This window comes from Naegleria lovaniensis, assembly GCF_003324165.1.
Source record: "Naegleria lovaniensis strain ATCC 30569 chromosome Unknown tig025, whole genome shotgun sequence".
Classification (NCBI taxonomy): domain Eukaryota; phylum Heterolobosea; class Eutetramitea; order Acrasida; family Naegleriidae; genus Naegleria; species Naegleria lovaniensis.
In genome coordinates, this window is record NW_025407847.1 from 359,776 (window position 1) to 378,097 (window position 18,322).

Here is an 18,322-nt window from a genome sequence, read left to right on the forward strand (position 1 = left end):
CCTATTCTGAACTACCTCAAAAAACTGTAAATTTCAATAACCGTTAAGAGTATTCTCCTCAAAAGAAAATATGAGCACTACCAACAGCGAGAGGGGAGGAGTTGGAGGCCATTTCTTATCGGACGATGAGGACGAGGATCTCTTGCTTGAAGAAATTGACGGAGAGAATCTTAACCATCCTCATGGTAATCATTCATTTGAGGATCAGAATCATCATCATGTCAATAATGGAGTAGCATCCTCATTATCCATGAGCAACAACAATCATCATCGGAATCATTCATTCAATTCATCATCCCTCACTGATTTAAAATCGGTTTCATCGGCAAAACGCAACGCACACAACAAAACCACAAACTCCTCTGTAAATCTTTCATCGTCACTCAACGCTTCTCGAAACGTCGTGCCCTCCATTCACTCACTCCCACATCGTTTTTCTGTGGAAAGTCCAAGCATTTCATTTGCAAAAGGAGAAAGAACCTATTCATATCTAGACAGAAATAGAATATCCACACCAGGACCCATCTATGAAGTCACCAACAATAATAGCTTTGTTACCAAGAACCCTACAGCAAGTAGCCATTCATTTCCGAAAGGAAAACGATTTGTAGAAGAAGATTTGAAGATTGCAAAACAAGCTCAAAATCCAAGCCCAACTGCTTACAATGCTAAATTCACTGCTTCCTCTAAACAAAAGAATGAGCCATCCTATTCGTTTGGAACTCGAACACCTGTCGTAGAGTTTCGGTCAGACTCACCTGGTCCAATTTATCTCCCTCAACAAACCTCCCCAAAGTCTTCAAAAGTACCCACCACATTTGGAGCTGGTGAACGAACCCTCAAGTTGAACGATAACAGAGCAGCTTCTCCTTCACCGTGTGCTTATGATCCAACACCTTTAGAACCAAAAAAAAGTGTGACGTTCACCTCGTCTAAGAAAGACGGTATGTTGAACTATTCTCACTCTTTTCATTATCTTAACAATCTTTTTTCCAACAAGTTGACTTTATATTTTTTGGAGACAAATTAAGCAACCACAAGGATGTAAGTCTTCAATTTTTTTAATGCATGTCTTCCTTATTAACACCCAACAAACAGGCTTATCGAACACCAGGTCCCGTTTATGATCCATCGTTTAGAGCAACTCTGTCTTCTTCTCCGTCATTTACTTTTGGTCTTAAAACCCCACTTCCTTCTGAGCGGCCTTCCTTAGACAACCCAGGTTTTTTGAGGCCAGAAAAATATAGTACGGCGCCATCAATATCTATTTCAGGGAAAGAAAAAGAAGTAGATCCTACAATAATTCATGCTCCTCGTTTGAGGTACATCAATGAAGCATTTTGTCAAGAAAACTATGGAAGAGAGTCCCCAGGTCCTAAATACAATATTTCAGGCAGCTTTCTTATCCCCTCTAAAAGAAAACCAGTTACAGATCATCTGAGCGTGGTAAAGAATGATAAGAAAAAAGGAAATTCATCCGGAAAGCCCCCTTACTTAGGTTATAGCATCTCAAAAACAGCTGCTATTGACACGGACAGTCCAGGTAAGTCTTGGATATTTAAGAAACGAATTGTTCTAACATTACGTAATTACAGGTCCTATCTACTCGCCCAAGGATGAATTAACAACTAAAGCAAGACGACCGTCGTCCATTATCATGTCACCTCCAAAAAAGGCCAAGCTAAAGCAAAGCAAAGCACCTCCATTATTATATCCACAAATTGATGTTCTTTCAAGAATACCAAAAGTGACAGCTCCCCGATTTGTTAAATCCAGTATGGATTGCCGAGATTCTAGTCTATTGGCTTCTTCATCTGAATCTCCAGGTCCAATTTACAAGGTGGATTGGGATAGTCTTTCTAAGAGCGTCTCTCAATCCTATAGGGGAAAATTTGGGGGTTTGTCATGAAATAAAGGTTCAACTCACAATTATTTCTTTGAGATTAGGTACTATTTCCTACCAACGGAGATACAAGAGAATTCCTCGACCATAGAACACATAAGAACAGCCTTCACTATTTTATTTCTTTGCCTTTTTTCTACGGGTACGAACTGGAATGACCTCTTCTTCTTGCTCTGGTTCCTCTTCAACCTCACTTGCTACTGGCTCTTCTTCTTCTTCTTCCTCTGGTTCAGACATTACTTCTTCAGGAGTCTCTTCACCAGAGTTCCATTCATCTTCGTCTTTCTTTTTTCTCTTCGTCGCCTTTTTCTTTGTTGAGGGCTTTTTAGCAGCTTGTTTCTTTCGACCTTTCTTTGACTTGGAGCTTACGTCAACAACTAATCCATCTTGCATATGACCTTTGATAATTTCCTTTGCCCATTTGTAAATCTCTTTTACAGTACCTTCCTCAAATACTGGACTAGAGAGTACTTGTCGAAGCTTTGGTAAGGTTGTCTTAAAGTCGAAAAGAATCGAGTTCTTGACAGAAGAATTGGTCTTTTTCTGGAACGATTTTGGATCTGCCAAATAATCTTCCATCTTTGCATTGTTCAAGTTATATCTAATTTTCAATGTATTCTTGAACTGAATTAAGAAGCAAAGAGAAGTAGCTAACGCAATATTTCTATGAATCTCTGTCAAGTTCTTATCGTCCTTCTTGATTTGAGTCTTCAATTCTTCGCAATAACTATCGCCAATAGTATCTAATTTTTCTTGTATGGTACACACCATTCCAGCAACTTCAGCTAGTGTCTTGTAAGGTATAAAAGTCAAGGCCTCAACCATAAAGCTCACCTGATTCAATAATGCAAGATTGTCCATTTTCGTATCTAACAAGTTGAAAACAGATTTCACAACATCAGACATGATGTTTTTCTTGGTTTCTGGTGGAAAATCTCCTACAAATGAATATGCTCCCTTAAAGACGCTGTGAGTTTCGTCAACTGTTGAAGAAGCTGTCACGATTCCTCTCACTCCCACGTTTCCTTCATTAATCTTTTGAAGATGAGAATACGACAAGAGGAATCCAGGTCTCGTCTCACCAATAAATGGTTTAGCAAATCTATCATACAAGTACAGATTGAGAGTGTGAGCTTTTTCTCTAATTTCATTATTGGGATCACATTCCATAGCAATAATATACTTCATAATTCTTGAAGGAATGGTTAATCCTTGCTGCACTGTGAGATCTAACACTTCTAAAGTAGCCAATCTGATAACATCTGTTGGATCATCCAACAATGCGATAATGGAATCCATGTAGTAAGAAATAAGGGTTGACGTCACACTATAACAAAAGTAAAGGTTGTTAAAGGAAAGACAACAAAATTACTTACCCCGCATCTACATTGTCTTGATTGCCCGCTGCACTCAACTTGGATTCTTCTGCCAACAAAAAGTCTTTGAACATGAGCACCACTTGAATTACAAGCTCCTTGTTTGGGCTTTTCAGACATTCAGAAATGACCTTTTGGCTCTGTTGCCGCAGGAAAAGCTGTGGTTGTCGAATAAGAAGGAATCCCATGGATCTTGCAGCTTTCTGTTTTAGTAAATTAGTGCCTTGTGCCATCCAACCAATAACAATATTATATATAGATGTCACAACACTACCTGGCTTGAGATTTGGATGAGTAGCATTTGCTGGAATGTCTGTGATTGTATCAACGTCATGATATCTGCAAAATAAAGCGGCTGCATAGAGTAATCTAGCTGTTGTTGCATCATTTTTCAAATTCGTCTCATTCACTGTCATGAGATTTAAAATTCTTGTCAGTATTCTATAAATTTCTTGAGTATTCTTAATTCTTCTTAAAAAAGCACAAAGACAGCTAATACAGGCATCAATAGTCTCTGGTTTGATTCCTTGTGAAGAAAAGATAGTTTGAAGAAGTTCTGTCTGTAGCTTGGTGCAATAATTTGGTTCAGGCTTGTTTATGTAGGGACAAATCTTCTCAATCATAGAAACAGCATGGAAAATTACTGCTCCTGGATACCCAGAATTTGCATATACTAAAAAGTGTTAAGGTGTTAATGAAAGAAAATCCAAAGATACATACCAGACACGGTCTTGAAGTGAGGTAAAAGCAAAGAATAATCAGCCAAGCAAATTAGATGTAATGCAGCCATACATGTTGCAATGTTTGATCTGTTTGACACGTCAAGATTTAATGGTTCTCCTGCAAGTTTAATAACATGTTGCAGTAAAGGCTCAATAATCATGGAGAGAGACTTTTTTATCTTATCATGTTCCTTTGAATCCGAAGACATCTAAAAAATTGTTAAAAATAACATTGCAACTGTTTTCGACGTACCTTAATGATTTGATAGAGCCAATGATCCTTATATTGTTTAAAATCAATATTTTGCTTTCCAATCACATCAACAATTTGTAAGCCGCTAATTTTCAGCTTTTCAGAAGTGTTTTTGTCAAACCACAGTTTTGTAAATGTTTTCAAAACCAGTTCTTTGATGTTATCCTCTTCTTTGCTTTGGTGACTCAATCGAGTTGCTAAGGTCTTGCAAATTTCAGTGATAGTACCGTCGTCTGTGATGTGAGTGCAAATATCTCCTAGAATAGTAATACTCTTCTTTCTAACGCTTTTAGCCTTATCCACTTTTACTCTATCAAGTATGATCTTGATGTAAAAGTCTTCAAATCTCTTTAAAGTAATCATGGCATTTCCAATTAGGTCAATGACGCATTCTCGTACGCTTGGAAACTCATCAAGTGTTCTCTCTCGTATTCCCATTTGCACATAATTTTTCATTAGAACGGATGAATCAATATTAATGACTGTCTGAAGAGCCTTAACTGCGTCAGCTCTGACTTTTGCTTTCTCGTCTTTGAGCTCAGAAATAATCTGGCCAAACACAAAGTCAAACTTGTTGATCACGCTTGATGTTCTATTACAAATTACATTCAAGTATAAGTCCTTTGCATGCGAAGCTTGAACACTTCTAATAACGTTTTAGTTGATTGCAATTTGAATGCTGATTAAAACTTACGAGTTTGAGATGTCTGAATCGTCTCTGCCGAAAAGTGACTTGTAGAAAGGAGCCTTCTTTTCAATCTCACGTTCGTCATAAAACCATTGACACACAATAAACTGTTTTGCGAAGGCCAACATTGGTTCGTCCTTTTCCTGAGTACACAAATATGTAAATAGTGAAATTTTCATCTTATCAACTTCGTCTAGCTGGAACAAGTTCTTAAACTCATTTTGTAGTTTTTGAGTTGGGCTTTCAGAAAACGATTTTGACTTTTGAGGAGTGGTAAAAGGATGTTCCTCTTGAGATTTCTTATCAGCGTCATCGTCCTCAACACAACCCATTGTTAACATGTACTCTTTCATGAATTCTGAATTTTTGAATTCCAATTCTTTGGTACGTGCTGCAATTTTTCCTAAAATTTTGAGCGCTAACTGACGGAACTTATCCGCTACATCTTTTTGGGACAAGTATTTGTTGCACAATACGTTGGCCAAAGCTTGTAAGAGTAAGTCAGCTCCAGGCCATGATGGCAGTGGAAGAACAGTTAATAGATCTTCAACAAAGTGTTCAATAATTAAACGGTTGTCACCATCTACAGACTCTGATTTCGTACATCTTTCCATGAAATATTCAGAAAATGTAGTTGCACAACGAACAGCTTGTTCGTACGACTCTAGAATGCTGTCTTCTGATTCTGGTGTGTCATCTTGCATAATGTCATCATCCTCGTTGTCTGAAGTAGTTTCCTCTGCATTCTCGTCTCCAAAAACGAGTTTTCTTGCAATAGATGTTTCCTTGCTTTTGATGTCTGTACATGAATGAATAAGTTGCAACATGAGAGAAGTAAACATTTGTATGTAGGTCGAACTTTCAGCTATTCTAAACCTTCTATCTGTCTTCTTGTGAGCAGGAAGCCTTAACAAGGAAACAGTAATTTCACCTAAGATTTGATCTCTGTGTTCAGCATACGAAGAAAATATCTAAACTGGCGTTATCTTTCACATATTTGAATTTTCTTACATACCTTTGTAATCACTCCTAGAGATGACAACTGAATCTCTTCAATTCCACTCACGAAAAATGTAGAAACAGCAATATCAGAAATTGTTAGGATAAACTCATCTTTGAGCTTTTGCTTTCGCAGCATCTTGTCTAACCTTTTGAAAATTTTGCAAACATGTATAATTTCAGAATTGCAACTGAATTTTTTGTTTGACTTCTTTTTGAGTAAATCCTCAGATTCAACGATAGGATAAATGTACTTTCTCAAAATAGTTTTGGAGAAGTCTAAAATCGTGTCAAAACACTCTTCTAAAAGTATTTCCTTAGAAAGACCTTTTCCTGACATAACTGTTAATCCAAGTATTGAGCATCTACATGCAATGTTCAAAGTTTCTCTATCTTGTTTTAGGGAATTGATAAGATCTTCTTTTACAGTTTCTGTTACCGCTTTCAACAATTCTAAACCTATTTTAACCTGAGACTCAAGAACGTTGAGCAACTTGGTCAACTTTTCAGTAGGAACATCTTTGAGGTAGTTGTTCTTTTGTCCCAATTCAATCTCAACTTCCGCCTCTTTGAGCATCTTTTCCTGAACCAGTTCATCTTCAGTTTCTCTAAAATCGCTCCATGCAAATAACTCATCAAGAGCGCCAATTATATTCTCGTTATCGTCCAATTTAGGTGCCAAGTCAGCTTTAATGATTGTCTTGGAAGAGGGATGGGTAGCTTTCGCTTGTGGTTTTTGTTCAGCCTTTTCTACAGATTTGTTTGGCGACTCTTCCTCCAAGTTCAATTCAATCTCTTTTCGCAATATTTAATGTCAGATCTGTAAATTGCTATTTTGAAATTAAAACATACTCTTGTATTTTCTAGCCGGCCTTTTTTGCCTGACCTTGATTGGTGTGGTATTTGATGTTACTTTGGGAGGTTCCTGTGGTCAACCGAGAGAGTAGCAATGAAAATTATAGTGTCCTCCTAATCATCAACTTACCTTTTGGGAGGTGCTTTTCTTTTGAGCCTCTACGGCAACCGGTTCAGGATTGATAATGTTTTCCTTGTTTTCTTGATATTTTAGTAGAGCATTCAAAAGTGCTGAATTGTTGCCTGTATTGAGATTTTTCTTATCAAGCAAGGCTCCATTCTGGTTGAGAATGCTGTGTTTTCATGGTTGGCGAATCGAAAGATAATCATAATTGTTACTTACATTTCCTCGTTACCTTTCGGATTGTTAGATAGCATTTGATGAAGTCCTTGAACAAGATTTGAATCATCACAACTCAACCATTTCATAACATCTTCTTTGTGATGTGGGCATTGAAGTAAATTGTAAGTGTACAAATCTTTTGATTGGTCCATGGTTTTAAAAACTGGTTGTTCTTTAAACATCAAAGGAGGCATCTCGTTCACAATAGAAAACTGAGCACAGAAAGGAGGAAGGAAAGGATCCACAACATTCGGAAGGTATCTGTGGGATGATCCGTTGGATGAGTTTTGATGGTTGGCATTCAATGATGGTATGTTTGATGATCGGAGTGTTTCACCAGCGTTTGGAATGTTTTGATGATGGGGTTGGCTATGTGGATGAGACATTTTTTTGTTCTTTTGAATTTAAGAACACGCAGTGGCGCCAATTTTAACTGCCAACCTTTTTGCGCAAAAAAAAACACACATTTCAATGTTTATTATTGCGTGCAGTAGTTTCATCATAACATGTTCATGGCAAACTCTGATCAATAAGTTAATTGCGTAAGGTCAGCTCAATAAATGACTCCCTTTCCAAAGATCAAAATCAATGCTACTGCGAGAATGGTCAATAATATGAGACCCATCACAATCCACATCATTTTCGATTGAGTCTTTCTCAGCTTGTTACTTTCCTTAAGGCTCTCTACACCTCGTTCCACGTTGTCCTTTGAGGTAATCACATTAGAATGAATGGTATCAAGCATTGGATCCTGTTCATCCACCAAAGAGGCAAACTCTATCGGATTCGGTGGTAATATATATATTTACAATTTTGAATGTTGTATATATAATCCCACGTTTCAAAAGATGGAGATTCGCATGTATCATCTCATCAGATTTAGACAAAGATACTTACCTGTAACCAAATGATGCAACTCATAATACTCGCTTTGATACTGCTTCAAATCTTCATACTCTTCCATGGCAATTTTCATTTCAACATTCAAGGTACTCTCTTGCCAAGACACCAAAGTTCCTTCTTCTTTGAGCTGTAACTCTTGAAGGGGTTGTTGTTGTTGTTGTTGAGGTGAGTGTTTGCCATTTCTATTGAGGAGTGGATGTTCTTCAGCATTGGAAACATAATCCATTTCTTCCTCTTCATCAAAATGAGAATGATGATTGTTGGAAATTAATGCATATTGTTCTTGTTTTTGTTTGGTTTGTTGTGTGATCCTGTTATGATTTCCAAAGAGAGATTGTGAAATAGTTGTAACAACAAGATTCATCACGAGTTGCAAACAATGATTCATCCACGCCATTACAGTGTTAGAAACACACCACATTGACACTTACCATTCCTTATCACGACGAATCACATCTTTCAATACACAAATCGTCTTGGTCAAATCATTCTTAACACGATTGTACTTGATGGCATTTTCTTGTTGTGCAGTTCCTCCAACACTTGCATTTTGTTGTTCGCTGGTACTTCCTCCTGTCATTTCAATCAAAACTTTAGATTCAGAAGCAAGTTTAGAACCAATTCTGTTGGACATCTTTTTCAATTCATTGGCTTCACTTGTACACCATTGTCTTAATGAACGAATCTTCTTTTGAGTGTCATTTGCTGCAGAATTGAAAACTCCTCCGTTATTTAATTGTTGTACATTTGAAATTGATGGAATTTCAACTTGTTGAGCTCTTTGATTGGATAATTGTTTGTATTGTTCGACTTGTTTTGAAAGTGTTGTAACTCTACCGACAAATTCATCAACAGAATCAGAAGAGTTCATAGAACGATTTTGATTTGATAGAGGTGACAAGTCATTGTTGTTGATATTTGTTGTTTCTTGTTTAGTTCCAACAATTAATTGACGGCGAGTATTCTGATTTTTTGCTCGTTGTTGATTATGAACTGGTGGGACATTTCCCCATGATAGACTTGAAGACATTCTAAATCAGTGATTATATTATACAACAATAATTTCCACTCCGATCAAAAATAACGTTGTTCAGTAAATCTTCCAAGTCAACTAGAAAAAGAGGTTTTTGAAATCAGCAGCAGCGGTTTGTGACAAAACTCTTCTCTCCTCGATGACTCGTATTTTTTTGAATGGATTTTGTCTTGACGTGGTTTGAAAGCTGATGGGTGACCTAAAATGCGGCGGTGTGGTATTCAACTACTCTGCTTCCAACATCTCGATAATTAATTTAAAGGTGTTGTTGTTCCCTTTATTAAGGCAGATTTGATGTTTCCCAAAATCGCTCTAAAGGTAGCTGGCGCGTTTTTGAAAGTTGGTGTGGGAGTAGGATGTGAGAGAAAAGTGTTTAAGGTCAGTTATCTACAAACGAATGCTAGATGTGAACATACGAGCCCATGAGTAATCAATGAACTCCTTAGTATAACCAACACCAACAAGAACTGGCTCCTTATCGTAAATGTAAGTGTTTGCAACACGTTTGACATCATCAACCGTGATAGAATCAATTCTTGCAAACATTTCTGCAGCAGATGGTCTTCTGTTGAACAAGAGAGTTTGTCTACCGACTTCCTCCAAAACATTCTTCAAGTTGCCATCATATTGAGACAAAACTGAGAGCTTGAGCAAATTCTTTGCACGTTCCAATTCGGCAGTTGTGACCTTATAGCAGAGACGAGTCATTTGACGTAAAATTTCAACCATCAAATAATCGGTATCTTCACCACCATCATTCACAAATTTAACACCAAACAATGATGTATCGGAATAACCATGGAGGAAAGGAAGAACTTGTTGTGCCCATCCTTGTTCACCAATATATTGGGCCATGTTAGAAGCAGCATATTTACCTGGTGCTCCCTGAGAAATATCGAATGCACCCAAAATGAATTGAATCAAGTTGATAACAACCATATCACCGCTTGAAAGTCCTGGGCCTTGGAATCCGATAGCACCGTGCAAACCATTGACCTCATCGGTTTCAACTCTGACATCTGAACCTATGTATTCTGGTGTAACTTGGTATTCACCGAGTGGACGTGGTGTTTTTGTTGCGCTTTGTAAATGTCCAAAGTTTCGTTCGGCAAGGTTGACAAGCTTATCATGGTCTACATTACCAGTACCAACTAAAACCATTCTTTCGGCAGTGTAGAAATCCTTTTGGTATTGAATCATTTGTTGTCTAGAAAGCTTCTTGATGTTTTCAATTGGACCCAAAATACTCAAACCGAGACCTGAATCAGGGAAAGCTGTTCTGTGCAATTCATCATAGACACATTCTTCAACACTTTGGCTGACATCTTCGGACTCGAGCAGAATAACGCTTCTTTCTTCATTAATGTCCTTTTCGTCCAATTTGCTATCAAGCAAAATTTCAGACAATGAATTAACGCTTCTATCAACGTTATTCTTTAAACATTGAATAGTGAATGCTGTATATTCGCGAGATGTGTGGGCATTCAAGAGAGAACCTGTTCTTTCATGTTCAGCTTCAATATCAACTTTCGATCTCTTGTTGGTTCCCTTGAAGTACATGTGTTCCAAGAAGTGAGCAACACCATTGTTGAGTACGCTTTCTTGTCTAGAACCAGCACCAATGAATACACCGACGGCTGATGTTTCTCCAACTTTTGGTTCAGTTACAACTCTGAAGCCATTATCAAGTACGGTAACACGAGTAGCAGCTGCCTTGGTTAATTCCTTTGGTAAATGATATGATGGAGTATGGAGGGATTGATCCAAAGCGGACTCAACAACCGAAGTAGCGTATCCTCTTCGTTGATGATGGAGAACAGACTTGATGAGAGTTTTGTGGGAAGAGAGTTTGGAAAGCATTTTTTTTGCCAATATTGTCCAGTTTACAATAAGATTTTGCTTGGGCTGTTGATCTTCATGTTTCAATATTCAAGTTGATATTCTTTCTTGAGCTTCATCATCGATATCTGTGAACACTCTGCTCTGCTTTCGTTATTCTTGCCATTGTTGCTTTCTTGTTCAGACTCTGAAGATTCTTCCTTTCTCTTTCTCTTCTTGTCATCTTCGTCATCTTCTTGAACTGGTTCAACTTTCTTTGGAGTTGGTTTCTTCAAGTCAATCTTCTTACTCTTAGATTCTTGTTGGTTTCCTCCAGCTCCACTCTTTGGTTTGATTTGGTCCAAAATTTCTTGTCTCTCATTCTTCTTTCCAAGAGCTGCGTTAATTGCTGGCTTTTGTAAGAAGAACCATTTGTTTGCAGAAACATCACGATAATTATTCAACCAAACATCAGGAGTAGTTTCATTAGGTTGGCCATACTTGTCCAACTTTCCTTGTTGGATGAGCTCCTTCTTCAACTTTGAGACAGGACCCAAACCCCAACGTCTTGGATAAGTATTACGATCCATAATAACTCTCTTTGTCTTACAAACAACTCCATAATCCATGGATTGAATTTGAATTGAGGTCATAACTGCATATGCAGTACCAATGGCTTCACCCTTTGTAGTGACAAGAACAACTTCTTCACCAGTTTCAATAGAATCATCAAAACGTAAAACACCAGGAATCATTAGTTGAGCACCAAAGCAAATTGAGTTAACAGCGCTGTCCTTAACAATGATGCGCTTATACTTGACTAACAAAATTTCCAATGGTTTCACAATACGTCTCAAATAGCTCTCATCATGGGAGGTCTTGTAAAGATGTTGAGCATCTAAAACGTCATGCATGGTGTAGAGGAAATCTTTTTCACTCAAAGCACCACTCTTAACACGACGCAATTCAAACATTGAACCTCCAGTTCCCAACAACAAACCTAAATGATCGCACAAAGTTCTAATGTAAGTACCTGCTTGGCATTTAACCCAGAAAACGGCCATATTGCTCTTTGGATCAAATTCAAAAAGTTTAACATCATAAATAGATCTAATACGTAATTGTCTCTTAACGGCAGAGATTTCTGGTGGCATTTGGAAAACTGCTCCGGTCAATGTGTTCAAAGCTTCCTCAACAGCCTTCATTCCTCCTTGGACGTCTCCGTTTAATTTCAAAATAGAAACGTACTCTTTACCAGCACCTTGTTGTGATTTCACCAAACGAGTGGCACGATTCAAACAGATAATTAAACATCCGGTAACTTTAGGATCCAATGTACCGCTATGACCTGTCTTTTCAACTTCAAGAATCTTCTTTACCCATGCAACAATTTCGTGAGAAGAAGGATTTGCTGGTTTATCCAAATTGATGACACCATATTTGAGGTATTCATCGAGCTTTCTCTTGGTTGGTGTGTTACCGGCTGGAATAGGAGTGTAGTGTCCAGTTCTTGAATTTAAACTTTCATAATTCTTCAACAAGAGAGGGAATTCACTAGAATCAGTCTTTTTAACTTCCAAATTGGTTGGGAGTTGTGATTGTTCCTCTGATGATTTTGTTTTTGATGACGAGGACGATGATTTATCTTTTTTGCCCATGATGATTTTATTATTCGGAGAGAGAGATGATTCAATATTTTTTTGAGCAATGTTTTTTGTTTGCACTCTGCTTCAACAAAAAGATCGACGTGTGTTTGCAGCTGGTATGCTTCAATCGAAATTCGATTCGGGTGGCCTAAGGAGACGCTTTTAGAACGAATAAAACTCAACGTGTTGTTAATTTTATGCATGCTCATTGAGGTAGTCCACAAATCCAGTCACTATCTTTTGCTTGGTGTCTGGTGGGTGCATTTGAGACATTTTAATGTATTGGGTTCGAAGCTTTCTCAATTGTTGCATGGAGACTGAGAGTCCAGGCATTTTCAAACGATGGTTGTTGTGTTGATCTTTTGTGAGGCCATAGCTTGCAGGAATTGGAATTTCATCACCTGGCATGTGAAGAGACTTTGAGTCCATAATAAGTGTCACAATCTCGTTTGTAATCTTATCCAATTCATACATTAACGTGTTTTCGCTCAGGTGAATGGGTAATGTTGCAGTATTTGGTTTGATTGTTTTCTTTGGTCGCAACATTTCTTCCTCAATTTGCTCAACTGGTGTTGCTTGGTCGGGAGTTAAACTGAAGAGTGGGCAATCCCATCTTGATTTTTCGCTTGGCACTTCCATTCGTTGGGCCATTTCTGTCAAAAACGTCTCAGAATATTTGTTTGACAAGCTTTCCTTATTCCACAAAAATGTATGATTTTGCAATGTATTGAGAACATCACAATACACCACACAATGTGGAGTTCTCAAAGATCTCGCAATGCAATATAATTCATATCTAAAGCCCTTAATATAATTCAATGAATCCACAATCACAACATCATCTTTTGTGAGAGCTCTTTCAACAGCAGCCTTCACCTTTCCTCTTGTTTGTTTTTCGTTGAATGAATCTTTGTACGCCAAGTGAATATCTTCCACAAGCTCTTCATCAGCAATCACAATCACGCTCCCTTTCAAATCGGAAGACTTTTTAAAATGTTCTGCAATTTCTTTTGCTCGCATGCTCTTTCCACTGCATGGAATACCAACCATCATTATGAGAGGCATTTTCGTTGTTAGGAAATTATAATGTTGCAAATAAATTAAATAATGGATTTTAAAGGTGGTAATTTGATGGATTATGTATTTCCAATATAATTATTGATTCCACAAAATTTTGAAGTGAATGAACAACCGATTCGGAACAATGCTAGCTCAGACTGTTGTCAAATCAAAAGAAAAACTCGTTGTTGAAGAATCAAAAGAAAAACAATTTTTTTTTTGGTTGTTGTTGCTTCTCAATCTTGCACTATGGGTGATTACTTGGAAGCCCAAGAACATGAACGCAGTGATTGTTGCAATCCGCTACATAAATTTCTCCAGTCAGCTCATTGAGACAAATTCCATGAGGTTCATAGAATTGGTTGATGCCATTCCCCAAATTGCCAAATGTTGTCAAAACTTGTCCTGTTCGAATATTGCATAACACAAGTCTGTGATTTCCTCCATCAACCAGTAACACATGATCCTTATTCGAGGGATCCATTAATAATCCTCTAGGTTTGTAAATCTTAACAGAGCTTTCTTGGTGATCATTGACTTCCAGATCTTGTCGAGTTGGAAATTCAGCAATATATTCTCCTTCTCTTGTGATCATTTGAATTCTATTTCCTCGCTTCTCTGAAATAATCAAATACTTATTCTTGTACAGTGTAATACCCCAAGGTCGTTTAAACTTTACAGTATGGATTCGATTGCTGTCAGATAATGAAGCACCATCGTCTCGGGAAGATGATCTTGAGCTCGACTCTTCAGTATTTGACATGACACTCGAGTCGTGTTGGGGTCTCATGGTGCTAGTACTTTCACCAATGGTCCTTATCACGGACCCATCCACAGAGTTCAAAACTACAATTCTATGATTTCCATGATCACACACATAAATCTCATAATTATTATTGAGATTTCGAATGGCTTTCTCTACAGCAATTCCCCTTGGATACTTGAAATATTGATGAGGCAACTCGGTGTTGTTTGTTTGTTGCTTGCCAGAAATCCATACTAATCGATGGTCATAGGTGGTTGCTGTTTTTCGTTCCTTATTAGGATTCAATAGAGTTGGAAAATGAGAATGGTTGTTTGTGGTGTGATTGGATGGAAGTATTGGAGAAAGATGTGGAATTACGATGTCGTACTTGTAAATCAAGTTGTCGGAGGCAGACACAACAATGGAAAGATATTGAGTCACGTTCGAATCGATGGCCAAGTTTCTGGGTGCTGACGGTATTGAAAATGAGTATTTGAGTTGTTTGGAATACAAATCAAAGAGATGAATTTGTTGCTGGCCCCACTCACTCACTACTAGACACGAATGAAGATGGGAAATGGCAACATCTGTTGGACATTTGAGAGGTGTAGTAGAAAATGTTTGTGAAACATTGGATGGTTGTTGAGGAGGAGCATTACTTGTTGAGGTTGGCCTTAATATTCGTTTGGATGCATTTCCAATAAATCCAATGGATTCATAGTTCAAACGGTTCGAATTTTCATCAGAATTGGATACTATTGAGATTGACTTTTTCATGAAACTAGGTTGTTGTTTTTTGAGGGTTTCTAATAAATCATGACTCTGATCATTCGTATTGGTACCAACAGACTGATCGCTTGTTAAGGGTTCAATTTTTACAATATGAGAAAGTTGTTCTATTTGTTCACAAGCGGCTTTCACACCTTGTTCATCAATTTCAATTTTCATGTCATACAATTGTCGTGTCGATTCGTATGGAAATTCATTCTTCAATTTGGCACACAATGAAAATAGAGCATTCAAACGTGAGAGTTTTTTCTCAATCAAATCAAATCCACTCATTTCATCTAAATGATCAAATTCTGAATACAGATTCGCTACTTGTTGTTTGATATTCTGAACGGAATGAATCACGTTTTTATGTTCCTGACACACTTCCTCAATGTTTTGTTTGATAATTCTCGAGTGTTCATCCAACTTTCTTTTTAATTCATCCACGACGTTTTGAACTTTATGAGAGAGTGCTAATTGGACTTGATCAATACGCATACAGGTCTTGTCTAAATCAGAATCAGAGGTTTGAAATTCATCCTCCCAACGTTCAATCTCGTTTTGAATGATTTGTAAACTCTCTTTAATCTCTTGACGCTCTCTCTGCTCTACATCTTGAATGAAATCAAACATGTGTCCAGTGTGAGATTTAAATAAGGCACAAACCGAACAAATTAACTGTTCACACGTTCGACAATACGTGTTAATAGGAATTTGATGTTCATGACACATCGGATAGTTATGATTACACTCAATAGGACTCTCCGAAAGGTGAGCTGCATCGAAAGGACGACGACTATTATTGCTACCGCCCGACATGAAATTATGAATGAAATTATTATGAAAGGGAATAGTATGGAGATGAGGTGAGTGGTTAGATAAAAGAGAAGGAGAGAAATAATGCGGTGGTAGTGGTTGTTGTGAATGACTGAAAAACGAATGATTCATGCTCGGAGAAGACTCGATGGAAGATGACACTGACGAGGAGAAGGAGTCCAGGCTACCAACTGTTGCATAAAACGAAGGAGCTCCAACCTGTTGTTGGCATGACACATTGGTGACACCATTTTGAGAGCTCGACACTACTGGTTTTATAACATGATGATTCGGATTACTTTTCGAATGTCTGGTGCCATGATAGGAACAGAAATAATGTGCAAGCTTGATGTGAGGCTCGGTGAGATGGATTCGAGTGGTCACCGCGCCAAGCTTACAATCTTCACAAAAACAAGTAGCAACTTCAGTAAAACCTTCTTCCGAACATTGAAAACAAAAAATTGCTTGTTGTTGTTGGTATGAATCGGAACGTGTCGTTTCATCTCCATCTTCCGTGGATGAGGAAGATTTGAATGAATTTTCCGTTGTTGTGGTTGTTGAAGCAGGTACAAGTACTTTCATTGTGTTGTTTTTTCTTGTTGAAAGTGTGGTGCGTTGATGGTGCTGTCAATTGTTTATGTGGTTGCTTTCAGGTTAATCGGCAACCTTGTCCTTAAAAAGAATTTTGGCAAGTGTCGTTCAGCATTTTCTTTTTTTGTTCGAAGACGAATGATTTCGAAAGAAAGATTTGGAAACTCTAAATTGTGAGGAGATTCGTTTGATCAATGGCACAATCTCTCAAACGACATTAAGGCATGCTTCCAATGAGAAATTAGAAGTCAAAACAGAACCCAAATTGAGTCTAATAAGGATGTGATGAACATGCTGAGATTTGTAACATTTCCAACAAAAAAAAATAGCTCTTTGTGATTGATCAAACTCTATTAAATCTCTAACATTGTCTTTGAACCGATTATTGACTTATCCAAAATGAATTCTAGTTATTACGGTCCTTACGGACAACAACAACAACAACCTCATCCTACTCCAACTCCTTTCGGCCAACCACCTCTCTACAATGCCAATAATAATAATCCAATGATGATGAGTGGTGTTGGTGGTAATAATAATACTAGCGGCATGTATCCCAATAATAACATTCCGATGGGATCCAACAACACTCAAAGACCAAATTCTGCAAATAACAATAATAATAATTCTTTGAGAAGCAACAACCAACCACCCATGAGAACCTCCACAACCTCTACTCCACCATCATCCAATCAAAGACCTCCAATGGTAGGTCAACAACCGTATCAACCACCACAACAGCCACCCAATTTTCCAACGCAAACTCATCTTCCAACCACTTCCACAGTGGTTCTTCCACAAGTGCCAGGTAGCTATGGCCAACCTGTATTGATCATTCCATCAACAACACCTACCCAACAGCCTCAGCCAACATCAACGACATTGCCATCCTCTCATCAACAGAATGAGGCCATTCATATGCTTGTTCAAACAGTTCAACAGCATTTGGAACAAACCAAGCAATGGAAATTGGCAATTGATGAACAAATTCAATATATGGATTTGAAATTGTCTGCAATTTTGGATTTTGTCAAGAAACAAGATCCATCTGCTGTGAGAGAATTGGAGAATTATGAAAGAATGAAAAACAAGAATTCATCTGTAAATAACTCTCAAACCAATCTCAATACCAATGCTGTTGGTAACAACAATAATACCACCGTTCCTCCAAGTCAGCCGCCACAACAAAACTCACAACAAAATTCACAACTGATGAACACAAGTCAGTTGAATACCAATTTAAATGCTTCAATCAACAATGGATATTCGGCCTACACTGGCTTTTCAAACATTCCAAGCCAGAATTCAAATATTCCAAATAACCAATCTCAATATCAACCTTCTCAAGCAATGGTCTCTCCACAACGTGACACCATGGTAAATAAGGAGACAGAAAAGAATAAGGCGTTCGTTATGAGCAACGACAACAATCCACCTTCGTATGCTAAACCACCCACTAATTTTAATCCACCTTCTTACACTGAATACAATCAATATCCAAAAACTCCTTCCCAAAATTACTCTCAACCAAATCAAGTTATACCACCAACAAGCAGCTTGGATCTTGAATTAGACGAACTTGATCGAGAATTATCACGACCTACGTTCTCTCAAAACAAGGAACCCAACAAAGATTTTGAAAGCGATGTTCAACTTATTTGTAATTTAGGATTTTCTGAAGAAACAGCAAGAAATGCAATGATGAGATGTGGAAATAGAGCAGCTGCCATTAATTACTTGTTAGACATTAACACTCAACATTAAATGATATATATTTTCCTATCGAATACACTATTACATT

The 18,322-nt window shown here is 37.7% G+C and overlaps 8 protein-coding genes across 8 annotated transcripts; 2 read left to right on the forward strand and 6 right to left on the reverse strand.

Annotated features, from left to right (window-relative positions):
* Positions 1-70: 70 nt before the first annotated feature.
* Positions 71-1,909, forward strand: C9374_005807 (uncharacterized protein; the record flags this gene model as incomplete). The annotated part of the gene is made up of 4 exons (XM_044695598.1): positions 71-944; positions 1,001-1,044; positions 1,099-1,543; positions 1,596-1,909. 4 exons carry the CDS (start codon positions 71-73, stop codon positions 1,907-1,909), a joined length of 1,677 nt encoding a protein of 558 aa, XP_044547694.1.
* A 111-nt stretch (positions 1,910-2,020) lies between these two features.
* C9374_005808 (uncharacterized protein) lies at positions 2,021-7,525 on the reverse strand (the record flags this gene model as incomplete). Its single annotated transcript, XM_044695599.1, has 9 exons — positions 2,021-3,230; positions 3,280-3,952; positions 4,000-4,210; positions 4,255-4,900; positions 4,949-5,913; positions 5,958-6,736; positions 6,794-6,866; positions 6,927-7,089; positions 7,140-7,525. 9 exons carry the CDS (start codon positions 7,523-7,525, stop codon positions 2,021-2,023), a joined length of 5,106 nt encoding a protein of 1,701 aa, XP_044547695.1.
* A 167-nt stretch (positions 7,526-7,692) lies between these two features.
* Positions 7,693-9,072, reverse strand: C9374_005809 (uncharacterized protein; the record flags this gene model as incomplete). The annotated part of the gene is made up of 3 exons (XM_044695600.1): positions 7,693-7,916; positions 8,037-8,353; positions 8,474-9,072. 3 exons carry the CDS (start codon positions 9,070-9,072, stop codon positions 7,693-7,695), a joined length of 1,140 nt encoding a protein of 379 aa, XP_044547696.1.
* Positions 9,073-9,462: 390 nt separating this feature from the next.
* Positions 9,463-10,935, reverse strand: C9374_005810 (uncharacterized protein; the record flags this gene model as incomplete). Its single annotated transcript, XM_044695602.1, has 1 exon — positions 9,463-10,935. The coding sequence occupies one exon, from the start codon at positions 10,933-10,935 to the stop codon at positions 9,463-9,465; it is 1,473 nt and encodes a 490-aa protein (XP_044547697.1).
* Positions 10,936-10,997: 62 nt separating this feature from the next.
* C9374_005811 (uncharacterized protein) lies at positions 10,998-12,551 on the reverse strand (the record flags this gene model as incomplete). Its single annotated transcript, XM_044695603.1, has 1 exon — positions 10,998-12,551. The coding sequence occupies one exon, from the start codon at positions 12,549-12,551 to the stop codon at positions 10,998-11,000; it is 1,554 nt and encodes a 517-aa protein (XP_044547698.1).
* A 183-nt stretch (positions 12,552-12,734) lies between these two features.
* On the reverse strand, positions 12,735-13,604 carry C9374_005812 (uncharacterized protein; the record flags this gene model as incomplete). The annotated part of the gene is made up of 1 exon (XM_044695604.1): positions 12,735-13,604. The coding sequence occupies one exon, from the start codon at positions 13,602-13,604 to the stop codon at positions 12,735-12,737; it is 870 nt and encodes a 289-aa protein (XP_044547699.1).
* Positions 13,605-13,845: 241 nt separating this feature from the next.
* Positions 13,846-16,512, reverse strand: C9374_005813 (uncharacterized protein; the record flags this gene model as incomplete). The annotated part of the gene is made up of 1 exon (XM_044695605.1): positions 13,846-16,512. The coding sequence occupies one exon, from the start codon at positions 16,510-16,512 to the stop codon at positions 13,846-13,848; it is 2,667 nt and encodes an 888-aa protein (XP_044547700.1).
* A 408-nt stretch (positions 16,513-16,920) lies between these two features.
* C9374_005814 (uncharacterized protein) lies at positions 16,921-18,285 on the forward strand (the record flags this gene model as incomplete). The annotated part of the gene is made up of 1 exon (XM_044695606.1): positions 16,921-18,285. The coding sequence occupies one exon, from the start codon at positions 16,921-16,923 to the stop codon at positions 18,283-18,285; it is 1,365 nt and encodes a 454-aa protein (XP_044547701.1).
* Positions 18,286-18,322: the final 37 nt, after the last annotated feature.